The 19,950-nt window shown below is 41.9% G+C and overlaps 1 protein-coding gene across 1 annotated transcript in view; it reads right to left on the minus strand.

Moving 5' to 3' along the window:
- The window catches only part of DDC (dopa decarboxylase), a gene marked incomplete at its 5' end in the record, with an annotated part of 67,661 nt that overhangs the window by 36,651 nt on the left and 11,060 nt on the right, over positions 1–19,950 (minus strand). Inside the window, 2 exons of the mRNA XM_080918747.1 lie at positions 15,116–15,259; positions 16,356–16,490. Of these exons, the coding sequence (XP_080774873.1) occupies positions 15,116–15,259; positions 16,356–16,490 (279 nt within the window). The remainder of the gene's footprint in view (positions 1–15,115; positions 15,260–16,355; positions 16,491–19,950) is intronic.

A 19,950-nucleotide genomic window follows, 5' to 3' on the forward strand; every position in this document is an offset into this window, starting at 1 on the left:
TTTATTAAGTTGGCTTATTGGAGAAGCCAGCTATCATGAAGAAAATAGAAAGACAGAGACTTTATTATAAAACCCAAGCTAGTCCCTGGAAGAACAGAGTCAGCTTTCTTGGTCAAACTCTACCAAAATATGCCTCTTATTCTTGGGAGTTGGTCTCCAGTTCCAGACGCTTGAAATTCTTGAGGTATACTGAAGGCTACACACCTTTATCCCAGGAGAGCACATGTGGCCGTTACACAGGCACACACAGAAATACTTATGACCACAAAGAAGCCTTAGAAAACTAAGACAAGGCCGAGCTACCCTCCCTTCCCCATCTGAGGCAGGAGGGTGTATCCTAGTCGAATAGCCCCAAGCTGCACGTTGAAATAACAAACCAACCATTTGTGCTGTTCCAAAAAAGCCTGTGCTTTTTCACACTAATGAGTGTTATTGGTCCTTATACCCTAAGCAAAAAAAAAAAAAGCAAGGCACCATGAGTCCCTGCCTGTCCAACCTCTATTATAGAGTTGCTTAGCAACAGGCATTATTGATCCTCATCAAAGCTGATTGCATTTTCTACTCTTGTCTGTATATGTAAGTCACCATGAAATGGTGCAAAGACTAGACATATCTAGGCATATCTGTATCTTTGCCCCAAGAAACCATTTTAAGAGGAAATAGACCATGATTGGTCAGATATCCTCAGAGATGGTACAAGGTACACTGAGATGCAAGCGTTTGATAAATGTATGGCATAGATGGAAAGGTCACACAGTTCATTTGTGTATGAATAGCAACAGTATCCATATATATACATACATACATATATATGTATATATATATATGTATATATATATATGTATATTTGCAATATGGGTATTTAAAGCACTATTCAAAAACTGGAATAGCTCCTGTGTAAAAACAGAACTTTATTTGAATGTACTGTGCAGTGTTCACTTAATGTTCCTGTGTTTTGCCTCAGCCAATTTCTCCAGTTGAGCACATGAATACAGTTGACCCTCTGTATCTGAGGTTTGATTTTAGGTTGGGTTCCAACAACCTCAAATCAAAATACTAGGAAAAATTCACTCTCCACAAGATAGAACCCACTTTTGACACTGCTTGGGTGGCCAAGAATCTGAGACCACAGACTTAGGGGAAAACTGAACACTACTGTTCTGCTATAGGAATGGAGCAATAAAACAACTCTTAATGGCATCCTGCTCCACTCATACATCACTGTCTCACTCGGCCATCATTAGGGAAGCCTCCTCCTGTAGTAGATGGGAACTAATGCACACAGAATAAGAGACTGCTCAGTCCTAAAAGGGAGGTATTCATCAAACTCCTGCCCTCAGGGCTCAGGGAACTCTATGGGAGAGGAGGCGAAAAGATTGTAGGAGCCAAGGGGGGTTGAACGATACCAAAGAAACAGTGTCTTCCAGACAAAACAGGACTGATACACACATGAGCCGACAGAGTCCGAGGCAGCAGGCACAGAGCCTGCGCAGACCCAAACCAGACAGGATTCCAGAACTGGGGTGGAGAAGTGGCTCCCATCTCTGGCCAAAGATTTATCTCCATTTCAAAATTGCTTGCAGAGGAAAAATTAGTTTCTCCAAAGGAGTCTCACTGAGTATATGAAACACACTTCAGGGCAGGCCCCATACTTAACGCAGATGGCAAATAAAAATGAACTCAAAGGTACTTTTTGAAGATTTTTTTTTTGTCCCTATTACTTTGTTTGAACATTTTTTTAAAAAAGCCTTGTTGGTCTTTTACTTGTATATTATGGCTTCTGGTTTTGTGTTTTTAAGGTAGGTGTGTGTGGTGTTTGTGTGGTATGTGTGTGAGTGTGTGTGTGGCCTGTGTGTGTGTGTGTGTGTGTGTGGTCTGTATGTGAGTGTATGTGTATGCATTTTTTGTGATCTTTCTTTGTTTCTCTTTTCTTTCTTTTATTTGTTCGTTCTTTCTTTTTGGTTTTGGTTTAGAAAAGTCTTTCTTGTCTTTTGCCTGTACATTATGGCTTCTGATTTTGTGTTTCTAAGGTATGTGGTGTGTGTGTGTGTGTGTGTGTGTGTGTGTGTGTGTGTGTGTGTGTTCTGAGTCTCTGTGTTTATGTGTGTGTATGCATTTCTTGTGTCTTTCTTTCTATTTGTTAGTCTGTTCATTTTATTTTATTCTTGTTTGTCCTCTTTTTTTGTTTGTTTTCTTAAGAGACAGAGACAAAGAATGTGCAGAATTGTCAGGGTGGAGAGGTGGGAAGGACTTGGGAGGAGATGAAAGACAGAAAGCTGTGATTCAAATATATAATACAAAAATAAATCTCTTTTCAATTGAAAGTAAAGATTTAAAAATATTAGGGAAACATTCCAGAAAGTTCCAATGAAGCTACTTTATTCAGACACTAGAAATACTTAAATATGTAGGAAGGTACCAGGTTATATGCAAAGACGTAACCTTTCATCTAAGGCTCTTGAGCATCCACAGGCATCCTAGAAACAATATCCTGTGCATAGTGAGAAACAACTGTACTCACAAACCTCTCTTTTCTGCACATTTTCCACAAGCCCAATGTATATATTGAATGTAAACATTTCATTACAAAAAAATTAAACTGAACACAGTAATGCAGGAAACCTGAGAGGGTGCTGGTTAGTTTTTTGTCAACTTGACACAAGCTAGAGTCCTAAGGGAATAGGGAATCTCGACTGAGAAAATACTTCCATCAAATTGGCCTGTAAGCAAGTCTGTGGGGGCATTTTCTTGATTAATGTGTGGTGTGAGAGGTCTAAGCTCACTGTGGGAAATACTACCTCTGGGCAGATGGTCTGGATTGTTTAAGAAAATTGAGCAAACCCTGAGAATGAGCCAGGAAACAGGACTGCTCCATGGCCTTTGCTTCACTCCCTGCCTCCAAGTTTTTGATTTGAGTTCCTTCCCTGACTTCCTTTCTTAGGCACTGAGCCATTTTTTGAAGACTTTTTATTTTTTTAATTTTAATTACACATATATATGTGGATATGTGCATGTCAGAGACCAGAGGGAGTGTCAGATTTCCTGTGATCTGACTGGGGTGGGTTTCTGGGAATTGAACCAGGTCCTCAGGAAGAGCAGCCAGCGATCTTAACCACTGTCTCCAGCCCTGCCCTTAACTTCCTCTGTGAAATACTGTGACTGGGTTGTACAAGTTAAATAAACCCTTTCCTCCCCAAGCTGTGTTTGGTCAGTGTTTATTGCAGCAATAGAAAGCAAACTAAGTCAGGGGTATTATATGCCACATAGAAAAAATTAGGAAGCTGCAGAAGAAGGACTTCTCACATTAATAGTCAGCCTCATGAAGAATAGAAAGGTTGAGGAAACTGATCAGTCAGTAAAAATGTCTGCCATGAAAGCTTGAAGGCTGGAGTTTGACACCAGCATCCAAGTAAAACACTGGGTGAGGCAGCATGTGCCTATAATCTTACTGCTTGAGGAGGTGGAAAACAAGTAGATCCCAGAGCTCACTGAGAAGCCAACTTAGCTCTAAATTCAGTGAGACAGCTTGTCTCAGGAATTAATAACGGGGTGATGGTGGTGGTGGCGGCACACGTCTTTAATCCCAACACTTGGGATACAGAAGCATCTCTAAGTTCTAAGCCATCCTGGGCTATAGAGCGAGTTCCAGGACAGCCAAGAATACAGAGAAACCCTGTCTTGAAAAACCAAAAATAAATCAGTAAATCTAAATAAAAATGAAGATGGAGGACAATTGAGCAATGGAAGGAAGTAGGTAACATTGACAGTACATGTACATACACAAGGACATGTGCACATATTAGTACATGTAAATAACATGTATACACACGCATGTCTACACCACGCACCGACAAAAATACAGACACTCTAGTGTGTGTTACAGCATGGAGGAACACTGGAGCTCTTCTGCTAAGTGAAGAAGTATCTTTCATGAAAAGAAGGACCTAGAAGAACTCGAAGCAATGAAATTGATAGAGACACATAAGGTAAAAGAGTGATTTCCAGGGGCCTGAGGGAAGGAAAGTTACCATCTAATGACATAAAATGTCAATCTTGTGAGGGAAAGGGAGTTTTTTGTATTGGCAAATGTAATGATTTCACATAAACCAATCACTTGAACATTCAGTAGCTTAGGAAGTTATATGTACATGCACAGAGTTGCAAGGAGGAAAATTTAATATTATAACAATGATTATTCTGAAAGCTCATATTTCATAACACACACCCAGATGGTGCCTGACTTGAGGTGGTGCAACTTCAGACTCTCACGCTGTGGCAGTGATACACAGCAGAAAGTTCAGGTCGAGTGTTCTAAACAGCACTGAGCTACACATTTGGAAGTGGTTAATGTATTTTACACTATGTTTATTTTCCCAAAATCAAAAATTAAAAAATTCACAGAGGGTAAAGGGGCAGGGTGGACAACACAGCAGCAACAAATAACTTCTCATGATGCTGACGGGACAGTCCCCCCAAGAAAACAGCAAGCCTTATTAAAATGCATCTTTCATCAAAATGTACAAACTAAAAATTGAATAACCTGTGGAAAGCGATGAGACAACCCTCACAGTTGAAGACTTAAATGCAAGAAACATAAATGTGATAAAGACATGTTCGAATTGCAAAGTGCCATTAATTATTTGATTTAATAAATCTGTAAAATACTTCATATAAAAATCATAAAAATGTAACTTCCTCACATGTTTATATGAAACATTCACTAATGCAAGTCACATTCTGGGCCGTAAAAGACATCTCAGTAAATTTGAGAGAATAGTTATTATACAATATATGTTTTTAAATTACAGTGGAATTTAACTAGAAAACAAGTAACTAAGAAAATAGCTAGAGTTAGATAGATATATTCCAGACTTTGAATAATCATAAAACACATACTAAATGTCAAAGAAGAATCCCCAAGAAATACCAAAAAGTACTTCAGCTCATAGAAAATGATACTGCATCTCAAGATAATTTATCAGTGAGAGTGCTTAATGAGAGACTTACAGCATTTAACGCATAAACTAGAAGACAAGTCTAATCTATAATCTAAGTGATCACCTTAGAAAATTAGTAAAACAACAACATTAAGTGCAAAATGATCATAAGAAAATAAAGAGAAATATCAATAAATCAATGAAATGGAAAAATAGTAAAAAGTTGATTCTTTGAAAACATCAATAAATGTGAAAGACTCAGTCCAGATTAAACAATGACAAAACAATGAAGTCAAAAATTATTGACATTAAAACTGGAACCATCCATTCATTGCCTTGAAAAGGCAATAGAAAATATCGTGGACTCTGAGTTCATAGAGATTAAAGGGATGATCAGAAATATCGTGGGCTCAAAGTCCACAAAATTTAAAGATGCAAATGAAATGCATAGTTTTCTTGAGAAGTTCAACGTAAATCTTACAGAAATGTGTAATCTCAGTAGAGCTGCATTTCTGAAATTATGTGAGTAGTCAGTAACTTGCAGAATTAAAAAGTACCATCCTCAGCTGGGTTCCTCAGTTGTTCCACTGAACATTTCAGAAAGAAATGTGAAAACAAAACAAAACAAAACAAAACAAAACAAAAAACAAAAAAACAAAAAAAAAAAAAAAAAAAAAAAAAACAGCTCATCTATGATACTAACATTGCCACAATATCCAAACGAGACAGGAGCTTCAGGAAAGGCTATGATAGCCAAGTATCATAAACATAGATGTAAGAATCTTTCATAAAATATTAGCACAATTATCCAACAGTATGAAAAGAATTATATACTACAACCAAGTGTGCTTTACTTTAGACTGCTGGTTGAATGTTCAAAACCAAATATCATCTGGCTAAAGAAAACATATCATTACATATGATCTGAAGCAAAGTTACCTCTAGGCAAACCAGGATTATGTGCAACTTCCTCAGCTTGATAATAGCCATGAGTCTCGTGGTAGATATTAAATGAATCTGAAGTTTATAATCAAGAGTTAAAAAAACTCTAAAAGGAAAGAGAATTCATTTTAATTTAAGCCAACTTAACTATGTGCCTGAAATAACCAAGACAGTGTGGTCTTAGAAACAGCAAGAGATGTCTGGAGAGATGGCTCAGCGGTTAAGAGCACTGACTTCTCTTGCAGAGGTCCCAAGTTCAATTCCCAGCAACCACATAGTGTCACACAGTCATCTGGAATAGAATCTGACGCCCCCTTCTGGTGTGTCTGAAGACAGCTCCAGTGTATTTATATACATAAGACAAATCTTTAAAAAGAAAGGAACACAAAGAAAGAAAGAAAGAAAGAAAGAAAGAAAGAAAGAAAGAAAGAAAGAAAGAAAGAAAGAAAGAGCCAGACCAGTGGGCCAGAAATAGGTCTATACATGTAAGCCAAGCAGTGGTTGAAGGAGAAATGGTTGTTTAATGGAGGAAGTATAGTCTTTCAACAGATCACTCTGAAACAATGGCTCATCACAAGACTCACATACGCACACCCTCAAAGGACTGTAAACATATTTTACCGCTTTCACAAGACTCAGCTGAAAATAGATTATAGATTTAAGTATAGAGTAGGAAACTACCAAGTGCCTAGAATGTAACACTGAAGAAAATCTATCTGGTCATGGTGTTGAATCAGTTGGCTGGAGTCCCTTTGTTCTGTTTATACAGAAATAATGTGTAGCCAAGGAGACAACCTTCGAGTTCTGGGCCCTTTTGTTTCCCTTGGTGCTTTGCAGCAGTGAGTGACGGCAGTAAGCAGGTGGGAGCAACAGCAGGTGGTGCCTTCTAGTGTTACAATCTTCATGCATGCCTTGAATATTGGGACTCTAAGCGCTGTACGTGCTACAGCTCTTGTGTAAGCCTAGAAAGCTGGGATTTTTCAGCCCTTGCTTGTAATTAGGGTTGAAGTTTGTGGGCCGCAGAGTATAAGGGTTTCTCAGCTCTTGACAGCAGCCGGTGTCACAAATCTTGTGTAGGCCAAGGAAGTTGAGATTCCTGAACCCCACACTCTGAACGGTGTTACGTGCTAGCCCCGGGGGCCTCTGAGACTCTTGGTCTTAACATCTGACAGGTCTCTGGAATGTCTCTGGCAAACAGGGCCTGCAGTTTTTCTTTTCTGACACAGTACGCCCTTTTCTTCTACTCCAGTCTCAGCTGCCCACCTTCTCCCCATTGCCTCTCCGTGTCCCACCCTCGCAGCTCATCCGGGTCTTCTTCAGCTGTCAAAACAGCTGCCTTGCCTCCCTCACCGGCCAGCCTGCCAACTTGCTCAGCTGTCGCTGCTACTGCCATACACGGCTGCCTTTGCCATCTCAGCAGCTTCGCTCTTTCTGTTGCTCAGCCTCACTTCTAAAAGAAAAGAAAGACCACGGGAGAGACCCCTTTTATGAGGCCTAATGTTACCACACCAGGGAAGGCAACACAGTACAACGTATTGAGGCTGACACACTTAGCCTGGGAAGGCAGAGAGTTCAACCTGAGAACAGGCATTCAGGCAGAAAAGTGCCTTTTGTTTTGAACCCATACAGCCTTACCTCTTAGCACCAATCACACCACTGAGACCCGTTTTGGGATCAATCTCAGCCTTCTCTCTTTACCACCAGTCAGAGCGGTTTCTTTGCTAGGCCAGTGTGGTGGTTTCCTTTTGGCTTACGTGGATGTGGTTGCAGGCTTAGACAGATATAGCTCTTGGAAGCTTGAGGTAGCACATAGGCTGGCCTGAACTGCTTCAAACAGCCCTGGCTGAAGCAATGCTTTTCAGTACTTGGGACAATCAACTATGGCCGTCTTGTTTAGTTTTCTCAATGTCTGCGAACTGTTTCCAGTGGTTGGCGCTGGTGTAAGGGTGGTTGAGTATTTGGCTTGACAGCTCTGTTCCAGCTAAGGCAGCAAGGGAGAGTATAACGCTGCTAATTAGGGAGTCACATTGGGTCATTCTTCTACGTGTTTGCTTCTGAGGAAAGAGACATCACAAAGAGTACTTAAAGACTGTTTCATTAACACTGATAGCTAGCGTTGTTTCTTGGTTTTGTTTGTTTTAATGGTATTTAGCACTATTCCAAGGAAGGAAAGGTTCCTTGAATTATCCTGGCTAATAAACTTTTATGTGTAACACCGAAGGTCTGAATCTGTGGAAGGAACGGATAAATGGCACCTCACTAAAATTAGATATCTGTCTGACAAAAGACACAGATCCAGACCAGAACAACAAGCCACAGACTGCGAGAAGACATTTGGAAAACATGTAAGTCAGTATGGAAAGTTTCTATTCTATTTTTTGTCTGTGAATCTGCAGTATGACTTGAATGTGGAATGTCCCACACGGGCTTATGTGTTTCAACACTTGCACAGATGGCGGTGTGGCTTTAGAAGGCTGTAGGCTATTTGGGACATGGGGCCTAGCTAGGGGAAGTGGGTCATTGTAGGGCAAGCCTTATGGGTTCTTGGCCGGCTCCCTTCTAGCCTGAGCTCTCTGGTTTTTGACTGCTAATGTGATTTAACAGCTGCCTCAAATTCCAACTGCCCTCCAAACAGCCCCTGCTGCCATCTGATAGCCTGTGTTCCTTAAACCAGGAGCCAGAATAATTCCTTCCTCCTTGAATTATTTCTGGTAGGTATTCTGTCACGGCAGCAACCTAAAACTGCTCTAACAAAATCAGTCTGTTACCAAAAAAAAATCAACCCAGGGTTGACATTGATGGCTGCCAGGGAAGGAGAGTCGAGTTTTCCTTAAGGGTGCGGCCCTTGGTATGTCAACTGTGCTCCATTGGATGGTCTCACCCCCATGAGTATCTAGGCAATGCAAAATAGACTCAGTGGGTTATTTAAAAAAAAAGACACAGATTTGTGAGTAGATAGGGAGGTGTGGGTAATTTCTGAAAATAACTAGGGAGAGGAACTGGGGGTAAATATTGTCAAAATGCATTGTACAAAATTCTCAGTGAATTCATAAAACATTATATTTAAAAAGAAAAAATTACAAATCAACGCAGGAGTTGGAAAGATATACATACTGTTTTTGCAGAGAATCCAATTTCAGTCTCTAACATCCATCATGGGGCAGCTTACAACCACCTATAACTAACTGTGGCTCTAAAGGAGTCCAGCAACTTCTCTGGACTCTGAGGGAGCCTGCTCTCTCTCTCTCTCTCTCTCTCTCTCTCTCTCTCTCTCTCTCTCTCTCTCTCTCACACACACACACACACACATACACACACATGAGCACGCACAAGTTCTAACACGCACTTAAAATGATTTCACATTTTACTAAAAACATATGGATGGCGAATATCCACATGAAAAGATATTTAACATTATCAGTCATCAGAGAAATGATTATTATGACCCTAGGAGATGTTATTATACCCCTCTCCATAGAACTCCAACAAAGAAGAGTGATAACACAAATGCTCGTGAGGAAGCCAAAGACCGTGAACTTTTCTAGCTGAACAGCAGAGAGATGAGACAGTCTATTAATTTCTTACAACATGTATCCCAAAGAAACGGAACGGTTTCTCTGTCCTACTTATCTGCATTAACGTTCCCAGATGCTTTCTGCGCATGGGTGGAAAATGAGAGCAACTAAAGTGTTTCTCACTAGGTGATGGAGGAGCAAGTCCTGAGCTACACAGTTTGCTACCAAGTCTGTGGTAGAGCAGCCAAACAGACCTAGATGGATGGCAAAGGCACAGCTCAGAGTGAAAAGATGCCATTCTCAGCTTTTCATGGACTATGTGACCCATTTGTGTGACATCCCAATATCACCGAAACTTAGAACACAAAACAGATTGTGAGAATAACAGAAGACAAGAAGGGGAGAGTGAAGGAAGGGGCATCAGAAAAGTATATCCGTTCAGAAACAAAACATTTCAGCATTTGAACTCAGAGAGTAGTTAGAGGAGTCTATAAATGTAAAGACAGAACTATATACCACAGTTCTATTCGCTGTGACACTTGGGAAGGGGGAGGGTGTAGGATGTCTTTGTTTTAATTTTGTAATCTTTAGAAGATTTTTCTTTTGTTATTTTAAACGATGTGCTTGTGTCTGTGTATGGATGTGTGCATAGGAGGGCAGGTGCGCACACAGGCCAGCGCCATTCAATTTTCCTGGAGTTATAAGCAGCTATGACACAGGTGTTGGGAACTAAACTTGTGTCTCCTACAAGAGCAGCTCATTCTCTTAGTCAATGTGCCAGTTCTCCAGCCCCTGGGATTTTTAATGAATTCATAATTGTTTCAAGATTAAAAGTTACAGATTTTAATATTTATAATTAAAATGACAGCTTTAGACAATTAACTAAACAAGCTAAAGAGAACACTGGAGAGATATGAGCAGGTCAGGTCAAACCATAGATTTCTTTTTTATTACAGACACAAAGCATGGAAATGAGTGGACGAGGTACCTGACATTCAGTAGAAAGATGTAACTACGTGTACCCATCGCCCTAGAGTGAAAGGAGTGAGGAAACAGGGAGAAGTACACTGTGAGAAGAAAACAATGGATATTTCCCAAAACTGCTACTACTGATGTGGGAAGGCTCTTCTTAATTGTAAGCAGGACCATACACCCATCACAGGACATCTGGGCTGCCAAAAGTGGAGAAACAAATCTGAACCTGAGTGTGCATGCATTCATTACTCTTGATGCAATCACTTAGACTGTGAGCTCAAAATACAAAACAAGCCGGGGCTTGAAAGATGGCTCTGTCTTTAAGAGCACTGGCTATTCTCCCAGAGGACTGGAGTCTGAGTCCCGGGACACTACAATCTAATGATGTGCAGAATATATCCAGCAAAATTCAAAATAAAATAAAAATCTTTAAAAAAAAAGCACCCTTCTGACTTATGTCAGGAAAATTTCTGTCAAACGTAAACAGAAAATAAAGATGTTTTTATGGAGATAAAATTCACCGACCATCCTGTCGATTCACTAAGATAAACTCTAAATATGTTTCATATAAAATAAAATAAGAAATATAAAATAAATGAATATTAATGAAACATAATGTAGAGTTATCTAGACTTAGGTTGCTCTTGTAACATTGCAATGTCTAGTAGAGTTAAAATACATGTAGATTTAAATAAAATAATCACACAAAAGATGTTGGGGACATATAATTTAAAAAATAACCAAGATATTAAAAAATCAGCTATAGGAAAACATATATAAGAAGTGAGCCAAACAGAAAATAAATACCAAAATGGTAGATAACATTTAAAACCATCAGCATTTAGCTTGGGTGTAGATGAGGAACTTTGGTAACAATTGTTACAGTGGGTTTAAAAACAAATTTTAAAAAGAGCAACAGTCATGGGTGGCTCACCTGGGTGTTCCCAGGTAAACACACAGAGCTAGAGAGAAAGAGAACATTTCCTAACAGCAAGAAGTGAGACTTCCAGACACCCCAACACCACTTGTTGAAGATGTGGGTTTTGTCTTTATATTTTTTGTCAAAAATCAGATGACTGTAGGTACTGTCTTACTTAGACATTTGATTCTTACTTTATACCTTCCAGAAAGATCTATTTAAAAATGTACTAAAGACCCCAATACTGTGCCCAAAATATCTAGAGGGGACAATGAGAGGCACCGTTCAGGGTATAGACTCCGGTAAACTTCCCTATAGAACCCCAGGTGTACAGGAAACAAGGCCACCAGTCACAAGCTGGCAAGCATGAAATGAGAAAGATTCTGTGCTCCACTGGAGACTGAGTGAAGGCGCAGCACAGGAAGGAGAGAAAATCCTTGCCAGCTATGCATCTGACAGAGGATCAGAGTCTAGAATATGCAGGGGACTAAAAAACCTAATTATCAAGGAAACAAACCCTATTAAAAATGGGCTGAACACGGAACAGAGAGTTCTTAAAATGAAGAAATACAAATGTCCAAGAAATATTCTTAGCCAGCAGGGAAATGCAAATTAAAACTACATTGGTGTTTTACCTTACCCCAGTCACAGTGGTCAAGAGCAAGAAAACAAATGACAGTAAATGCTTTTGAGGTGTGAGAAAACAGGAGCACTCACTAGTGATTGGATACAAACTGGTGCAGCCACCATAGAATTCAATGTGAAGCTTCCTCCAAAAGTGAGTACCTTGTATACCTTGTGACCTAGCTATATCATTCTAGGGCCTATACCCAAAGAACCCTAACTACAGACTCTTTTATATGCACAGAGAATATATATCCATACACACACATATATAATAGATAATATAGTCTTATATATACAGAGAATATATATTCATAGATATATATACAAACAGGCACACATATATACATAAATTCATACATACATACACACACTGATAACTGCTCATCCATATTCATGGCTGCCCTGTTCGCAATACCGAGGAAATAGAATCAGCCATCTATTAGCTAACAAATGGATAATGAAGACGTGCTTTTTACTCATGGTAAAATTTAGTTTCACTTTAAAGGAAAACAAAATTCAAGTGGATGGAGTCAGGTAATAATGGACCCAGAAAGACTAACACCACATTTTATCGCCCATATGTGGACCCTAGTGGCAATCTTTCAATTTGTGTGTTTACCTTGAAGTATAAAAACCAGGATGAAAGAATAGTAGAACACAGGTGGTGTGAAGGTGGATAGGATAATGGAACAGAAAAGAGTGCATGGGGAGAGAGATAAGGAGTGCGGTGTCAAGCAGGAGCTGAGGAGGGATAACTTGACACTGGAGAGTGATTTAAAAAGCCTTATGAAAAGTTATTATGCCATGAGTTTACCACCACCAGTAATAATAATAATGATAACAACAACAGCAATAATAATAATAATAAAAAGGTTTGGATGCAGCTACCCTACACAAGATGTTAAGGCTACTCCTAAGAGCCCTGGGTTCCATCTCCAACACTGAAAAACAAAGGGGACAATAGAGATTCTTCTAAACATCTTTTTCAAACCCAGATGCACACTGCAATCTTGCTATTTAATGTGCCTGGTTCCACCCGTGGTCATGCTTCCAAAATTCTACAGGAAAGGGGCCCAGAGTCAGCATTCCTAAAGCTCCCTTGGGTAATACTGTGTAGCCAGACAGAATATCCACAGAGCCACAGTCATGACATTCTAATTGCTTCAAACATGACATATTAGTCCCAGGCAGAACATACTGCTGAGGCTATGTCAGAAACATGACAATTCCCAGATTCCAGGTGCATCCCCCACTAGAATGCAAATCTAGGCACAAAAGAGGCTGCATGCCATTTGGCTAGCTAGCTAGTTTTATGTTGGAGGGAAAAGTTACTGTTTGCTCTCAAGCCTCACACAAAAGAACCTTCTTAGCATCTGCTGAGAACAACCAAACCTGGGCAGGAAAGCTTATACTTATTCTTTTTTAAAATATAACTTTATTCCTCATTATTTTGATACACACTATAACACATTCTGATTACTATGTGGGGCATTTCTCGTTCAAGTCACCACAACAAGGGAAGACAATGACTACCTCTTCCCAGCACACACACAGACACACACACACACTGTAAACTCTACCCCAGGCCCAGAGAGGACCCAGAGGACCCTACAACAAGGGAAGACAATGAGTACTTCTTCCCAACACACACACACACACACACACACACACACACACATACACACACACTACAAACTCTACCCCAGGCCCAGGGAGGATCCAGAGGACCCTACAACAAGGGAAGATAATAACTACTTCTTCCCAGCACACACACACACACACACACACATACACACACACACACACATACACACACATATACACACACACTACAAACTCTACCCCAAGCCCAGAGAGGACCCAGAGGACCCTACAACAAGGGAAGACAATGAGTACTTCTTCCCAGCACACACACACACACACACACACACACATACACACACACTACAAACTCTACCCCAGGCCCAGGGAGGATCCAGAGGACCCTACAACAAGGGAAGATAATAACTACTTCTTCCCAGCACACACACACACACACACACACATACACACACATATACACACACACTACAAACTCTACCCCAAGCCCAGAGAGGACCCAGAGGACCCTACAACAAGGGAAGACAATGAGTACTTCTTCCCAGCACACACATACACACACACACACACACACACACACACACACACACACACACACACTACAAACTCTACCCCAGGCCCAGGGAGGATCCAGAGGACCCTACAACAAGGGAAGATAATAACTACTTCTTCCCAGCACACACACACACACACACACACACACACACACATACACACATATACACACACACTACAAACTCTACCCCAAGCCCAGAGAGGACCCAGAGGACCCTACAACAAGGGAAGACAATGAGTACTTCTTCCCAGCACACACACACACACACACACACACACACACACACACACACACACACATACACACACACTACAAACTCTACCCCAGGCCCAGGGAGGATCCAGAGGACCCTACAACAAGGGAAGATAATAACTACTTCTTCCCAGCACACACACACACACACACACACACACACATACACACACATATACACACACACTACAAACTCTACCCCAAGCCCAGAGAGGACCCAGAGGACCCTACAACAAGGGAAGACAGTGAGTACTTCTTCCCAGCACACACACACACACACACACACACACATACACACACACTACAAACTCTACCCCAGGCCCAGGGAGGATCCAGAGGACCCTACAACAAGGGAAGATAATAACTACTTCTTCCCAGCACACACACACACACACACACACACACACACACACACATACACACATATACACACACACTACAAACTTTACCCCAAGCCCAGAGAGGACCCAGAGGACCCTACAACAAGGGAAGACAATGAGTACTTCTTCCCAGCACACACACACACACACACACTCACACATACACACACACACACATACACACACACACACACACACACCTCAAACTCTACCCCAGACCTAGACAGGATCCAGAGGACCCTATAACAAGGGAAGACAATGACTACCTCTTCTCAGCACACACACACACACATACACACACACACACACACACACACACACATAGACACACACACACAGACACACACACCCCTCAAACTCTATCCTGGGTAGAAGACCCCCATAGTGCAGTCATCATTGAACTTTGAACTTACAAAGAATGGAATCAGACCAGCTGCCTTGTCTTGCTCCAAGGCCTCCTGAAGGGCAGAAGCTCTCATGGAAAAGTTGCCATCGGAAGGAATTGCTTTTAATTTTACTCCACCAATCAATCCAGCTCTTTCTACAGAGGAGTGCGCCTGTGACAAGAATGAGAAGGAAGGCAAGAATAGCCCCTGAGTCACAGGTTCTGCAGAGCACTTCTGGGTTCTTGATACCCCATGAAGGTGACAGAGTTGATATCTTTCCCCCCTCTTTTTTGAAAGCACCCCTTTCCTGGACTTGTTTCTTTCCTAAGGGTCTTGTTTTCCAGTCTAACGCATCCTACCAGAGTGGGTGTTGGCTCTACATTAAGTTCTTCATCCACTTGTGTGATTTTAAATACACATAGATTTAAGTGTATAACAATTTGCACACCAAAGGAGACAAACAGGGCTATATGATAAAAGAATACACTGAGAGTGGGAGGGGGAGCACACTCCTTTAATCCCAGCACTTGGGAGGCAGGGGCAGGCAGCTCTCTAAGTTTGAGGCCAGCCTGGTCTACAGAGTTCCAGGTCAGCTGGGCCTACACAGAGAACCTATTTCAAGCCCCCCATCCTACCCCTTAAAAAACAAAAAAAAAAAAAAACAAAAAACAAAACAAAACAAAAAAAAAACCTGACAAGATAAAATAAAGAAAAAAAATAGGAACAGTGAACAGAAAAGTCAAGTAAGTACAGTAAGTGGGCTAAAACTACTAACTTTCTATTTACTTCTATTTGTAGGGTTTTGTGAGCACCATAAATGAACTTTAAGTCAGCCCTCTCAAGCCACAAGCTGGACTGACTGAGTGCTCACAGCAGAGATGTTTTTTTATCCCTTTTAGAAATAAAAAAAAAGTAGGCTTTGAGAACGTACATGATTTACAAAGCTGGGATTTGGCATCAGGTTAGAGCCTCACTTCCAATTTTTCCACAGTGGAGCTTGAAAGGCAGGCCACAGGGGCCCTGAGCAGTTCCACACTACAGAAATGGTATCCTGCCAGTTGTGGAGGCTCTCAGTACGTGTATTTTATTTCTGACTAGATCTATCAAGCTCCCACGATAGAATAAGGAGTTCCTCCGCCCCGTGATCCCAGAGGAACAGCTTTTGGATTTGACGTGATGCTAGCTGTTCCTTGGACTCAGCTCTGCGGTGGAGGATGGGGGTGGGGGATGCTGGGTGTTGGGTCAATGCCTATACCAGCACATTTACCTGATCAGATGTGTAAGCAACCAGCTTTTCCATGATTGCAGCTTCTGTCAGCTCTGGGGAGGATGCCTGCCGCTGGCGGATAACTTTAGTTCGAGCAGCCAGTAGGGCCACCAAGGTGGCTTCACTGGCACTTCCCTGAAGCCAAGAGAAAAAGGCCAAATGGAATTTGAAATGTTGCAAAGAAGTCCCAGTCTAAACTTTTGGAAGACATATTATTTATGTCCATAGTTTCCTTTAAAAGTTGAGCCAGAAATTGCAAAATTCACTTTTTTTTTTTTTTTTTTTTTTTTTTTTTTTTGCATCTAACATCTGCAGGGGCTGGTTTAGCTCTTGTAATTAGTTTGACATTGTTTTATCCATATTATGTCCCAGTGAGCTAACCCTCTGATCCTGTAGCATATACAAGACTCTGCAGGTGTTCTCTCAGGGGTTCCTTAGGCCTGGTCTGGGACATACTGTCTCCACTTCCATCAGAGGAAGAGACTGATCCAGGGCAACCTGCCCAATTCCTGCTCTGTGTTCCTATGCATGTGGACAGAACAATTTGTATTTGCTTATAACATAGGAATGCATTTTCCTTGACACGCAGAGGTTGACTTGGAAAGTTTCTCCCAGTCCTTATTGTAACAAGCTGAACTGTGCTCCCTCCCTTTAATCCATGTACTCAATCTTTGGACCCCAGCAACTCAGAATTATCCTGCACTTATAGAAATATGACCTTTTAAACAAAACCCAGTTCACACTCTATGCATACGGGTAGTCTTAGTGCTAAGGAGGCTGAGGCTTGAGGATTACTGTGAGTTCAAGGCCAGCCTGGGTATATAACAGGCACCAAGCAAGCCTAGGCTACGGTTTGAGAGAGTCTCAAAATACCTGTAAGAAACGAAGGAAAAAGGCAAGACTGTTAGAAAGCAGTAAAGAGGGCGGGAGAGACAGAAGGGAATGTAAAGTAATAATGAAATCTCTAGGGTAGACCGGGAACCAACCTGAATGGTGTGCTGAGAAGAAATGAGGCAGCAGACATGCCGTGCATGGAGGTGAGGCCATGAGAAAGCAGAAGGGAGAAGGCAGTCATGAGCAATTCAAGACTAAACCTCAGGAAAAACAATCCTGCTGACACCTCCATCTTTGCCTTCAGACTTCATGCAGGGACTCAGTCGGGAGCAAAGAACGTGCTGTTCCAGCCATCTTTGCCCTGTGCTTTCTTATGGCAGGCCTAGTGAAGCAGTGCAAGAAATCCCAACCGTTCGCTTCGGCAAAGTGGAAAAGTTTTGTATGCAATTCATCTTTTGATTGAGAGTGAGAGAAATGGGTTCCGTGCCCACTGTATTACTTATCCGGTTTCATTTGTAAAACAATCTTATTTTTAATGGTTTTCCTCCTCACATGGGCCTCTGTCACATCCCAGCAGATTTGCAGTCTGACTTGGGCAAAGTTAAAAATGAAGCTCCGTCTCATCTTTCTTGGTACCTCCTAGAGTTTATGCTGAGCTTCCCTGGGAGAGAAATCCCAGGAGCAACCCATCAGATTTCTGCTGACTCTGACAGTTTATAAGACCATGGAGTATTTCAGCTAAATATCCAGCGAATTGTGTAGAAGTGTTAAATTTTCCTATTCGTATTTTACCCCCACTCCCTTCATCAATCACGATCTCCCACTGTGATTTTTCCCATCCGCTGCTTTTACTTAGTCTTTTGAATCAAGTCCTGTTCCCTGAAGAGTGGGGAGAGCTTTCAAGCTAGGTCCACGGATGGCTATTTCTGCCGCGGTGATGCATGAGTTCAGATAAACAGAGCACGGTCTTCACTCGGCCTCTGAGTGACTCACACATTTCCTTCGGGCTGTACTTCCAACACTCGTCCTGCATAGTTTCAGACCACGTCAAAGAAGGCCGACAAGACTGGCCGCCATTTCAGGAAATTCAAGTCTGTGAGAGCAGACACTGCGTCTCCCAGTTTGCCTGTACATCCCATTGTTTTTCCCTCCTGGCTTGCCTATTTCAGACTCCCTGGCCACATTTTGTTTTTCAGGGGTCTGTCTGTTAAAAACTAAATCGGGGGCGCCTGGCATGGTGGCGCATGCCCTTAATCCCGGCACTCAAGAGGCAGAGGCAGAGGCAGGAGAATCTTTGTGAGTTCGAGGCCAACCTGGTCTACAAAGCGGGTCCAGGACAGCCAAGGCTATGTTTTACAAGAGAACCCCTGTCTCAAAAAAGCAAAACAAAACATTCAAAAGGTGGATAGTGGTACAGGCCTTTAACCCCTGCACTCAGAAGACAGACAGAGATAGGCTGTTCTCTACTTTTGAGTCCACCCTGGTCTACATAGTGAGTTCCAGGACGTCCAGGGCTATATAGTGCGACGTTGTCTTGACAAAAAAAGGGGGAAAAATTTTTTTTTAATCTACCTTTTCTTCAGAGCCCTGAACACCATTATAATTCTGAGTAGTTTACTATGGACTTGGAGGGCACTCCATATTCTGACAGAAATGTCTTTCTTTTTGTCAACAAAACATAATGTAAGAAATACCAACAAAGTTAGGTGTAAAAAAATAATCATTTTTAGAATATTGGATCTCAACATGATCCAATTCGGGCAAATTTGAACAAGGCAAGCGGCCCACGCTGATCGTTGTGTTTCGTGGCAGAGAAACGGGGGTGGTGTGGGGGGAGTGGGGGGCATTGAACAGCCCTGAGCTGTACGGAGCTAAGCCCACACACTTGATCCTTCCTTTACCTGGAACCGGTTTTCCCCACGTCTTTGTGTGGCTCGCCAATGCCTTTGCTTCAGACAAAGGTTGCCATGGCGAGCCTGCTCTGAGGTGGGAGGGACCTTTTGGGAGAGTCCGGTGCTCCGGGCTGCTGATGTCCTGAGCGAAAGGTCCTTTCATCTTCTAGGTTTTACAAATGTCACCTCACACAGGGTAAGAAATTGGCAGCTTTTCTTCCACGAGAGCTTTCAAACCCAATTAAGAGACCCATTTTGCAGGTCTCATTTGTCCGGCCTCTCAGTGATGGTGTGCCGTTGGGCTCAGACACCCACTGCTGCGCCTCCGATGCTAAGCTGTGATTACAGCTCTGAGGGGATCGATAAGGCAGGCTGCCTCGCGGGCTGTCACTGGGCTCAGTGCTCTTTAAGGCCTCACAAATTACAGGCAATCAGCCTCATGAGCTGAAAAGGGCCAGCCAGCTCCCTGCAGTAAACACAAGGAAGTCTGCTTTCCACCAACCCAAACGAAGTGGGTTGAGCTCAACAGGGCTTTGTTGAAGCCTGGGCTGAGAGATGCCAGAATTAGCCCTAACCTAAGGCTGGGACTTCTCAAAATGAGATTGCCATTACTGAAAAGATGGTTTAACCCAACGGCAGCATTCAAACCTCCAGACGCTCTCCCAAGCAAAAAGCCTGAGCAAACTGGTGATAAATACTTAACATCAATTAGTTCCTGCTGCTGGACTTGTCTAAGCCTCAATTTTTTTTGCTATGAAAACTGAGGCTGATAATGCAACCAATCCTCATAAGTATACTGAGGATGAAAATCGATTATATAAAGCACATTAAATAGGCTAGAACGCAGTCAGATTTATAATAGTTACTCA

This window comes from Micromys minutus, assembly GCF_963924665.1.
Source record: "Micromys minutus genome assembly, chromosome: 1".
NCBI classification, from domain to species: domain Eukaryota; kingdom Metazoa; phylum Chordata; class Mammalia; order Rodentia; family Muridae; genus Micromys; species Micromys minutus.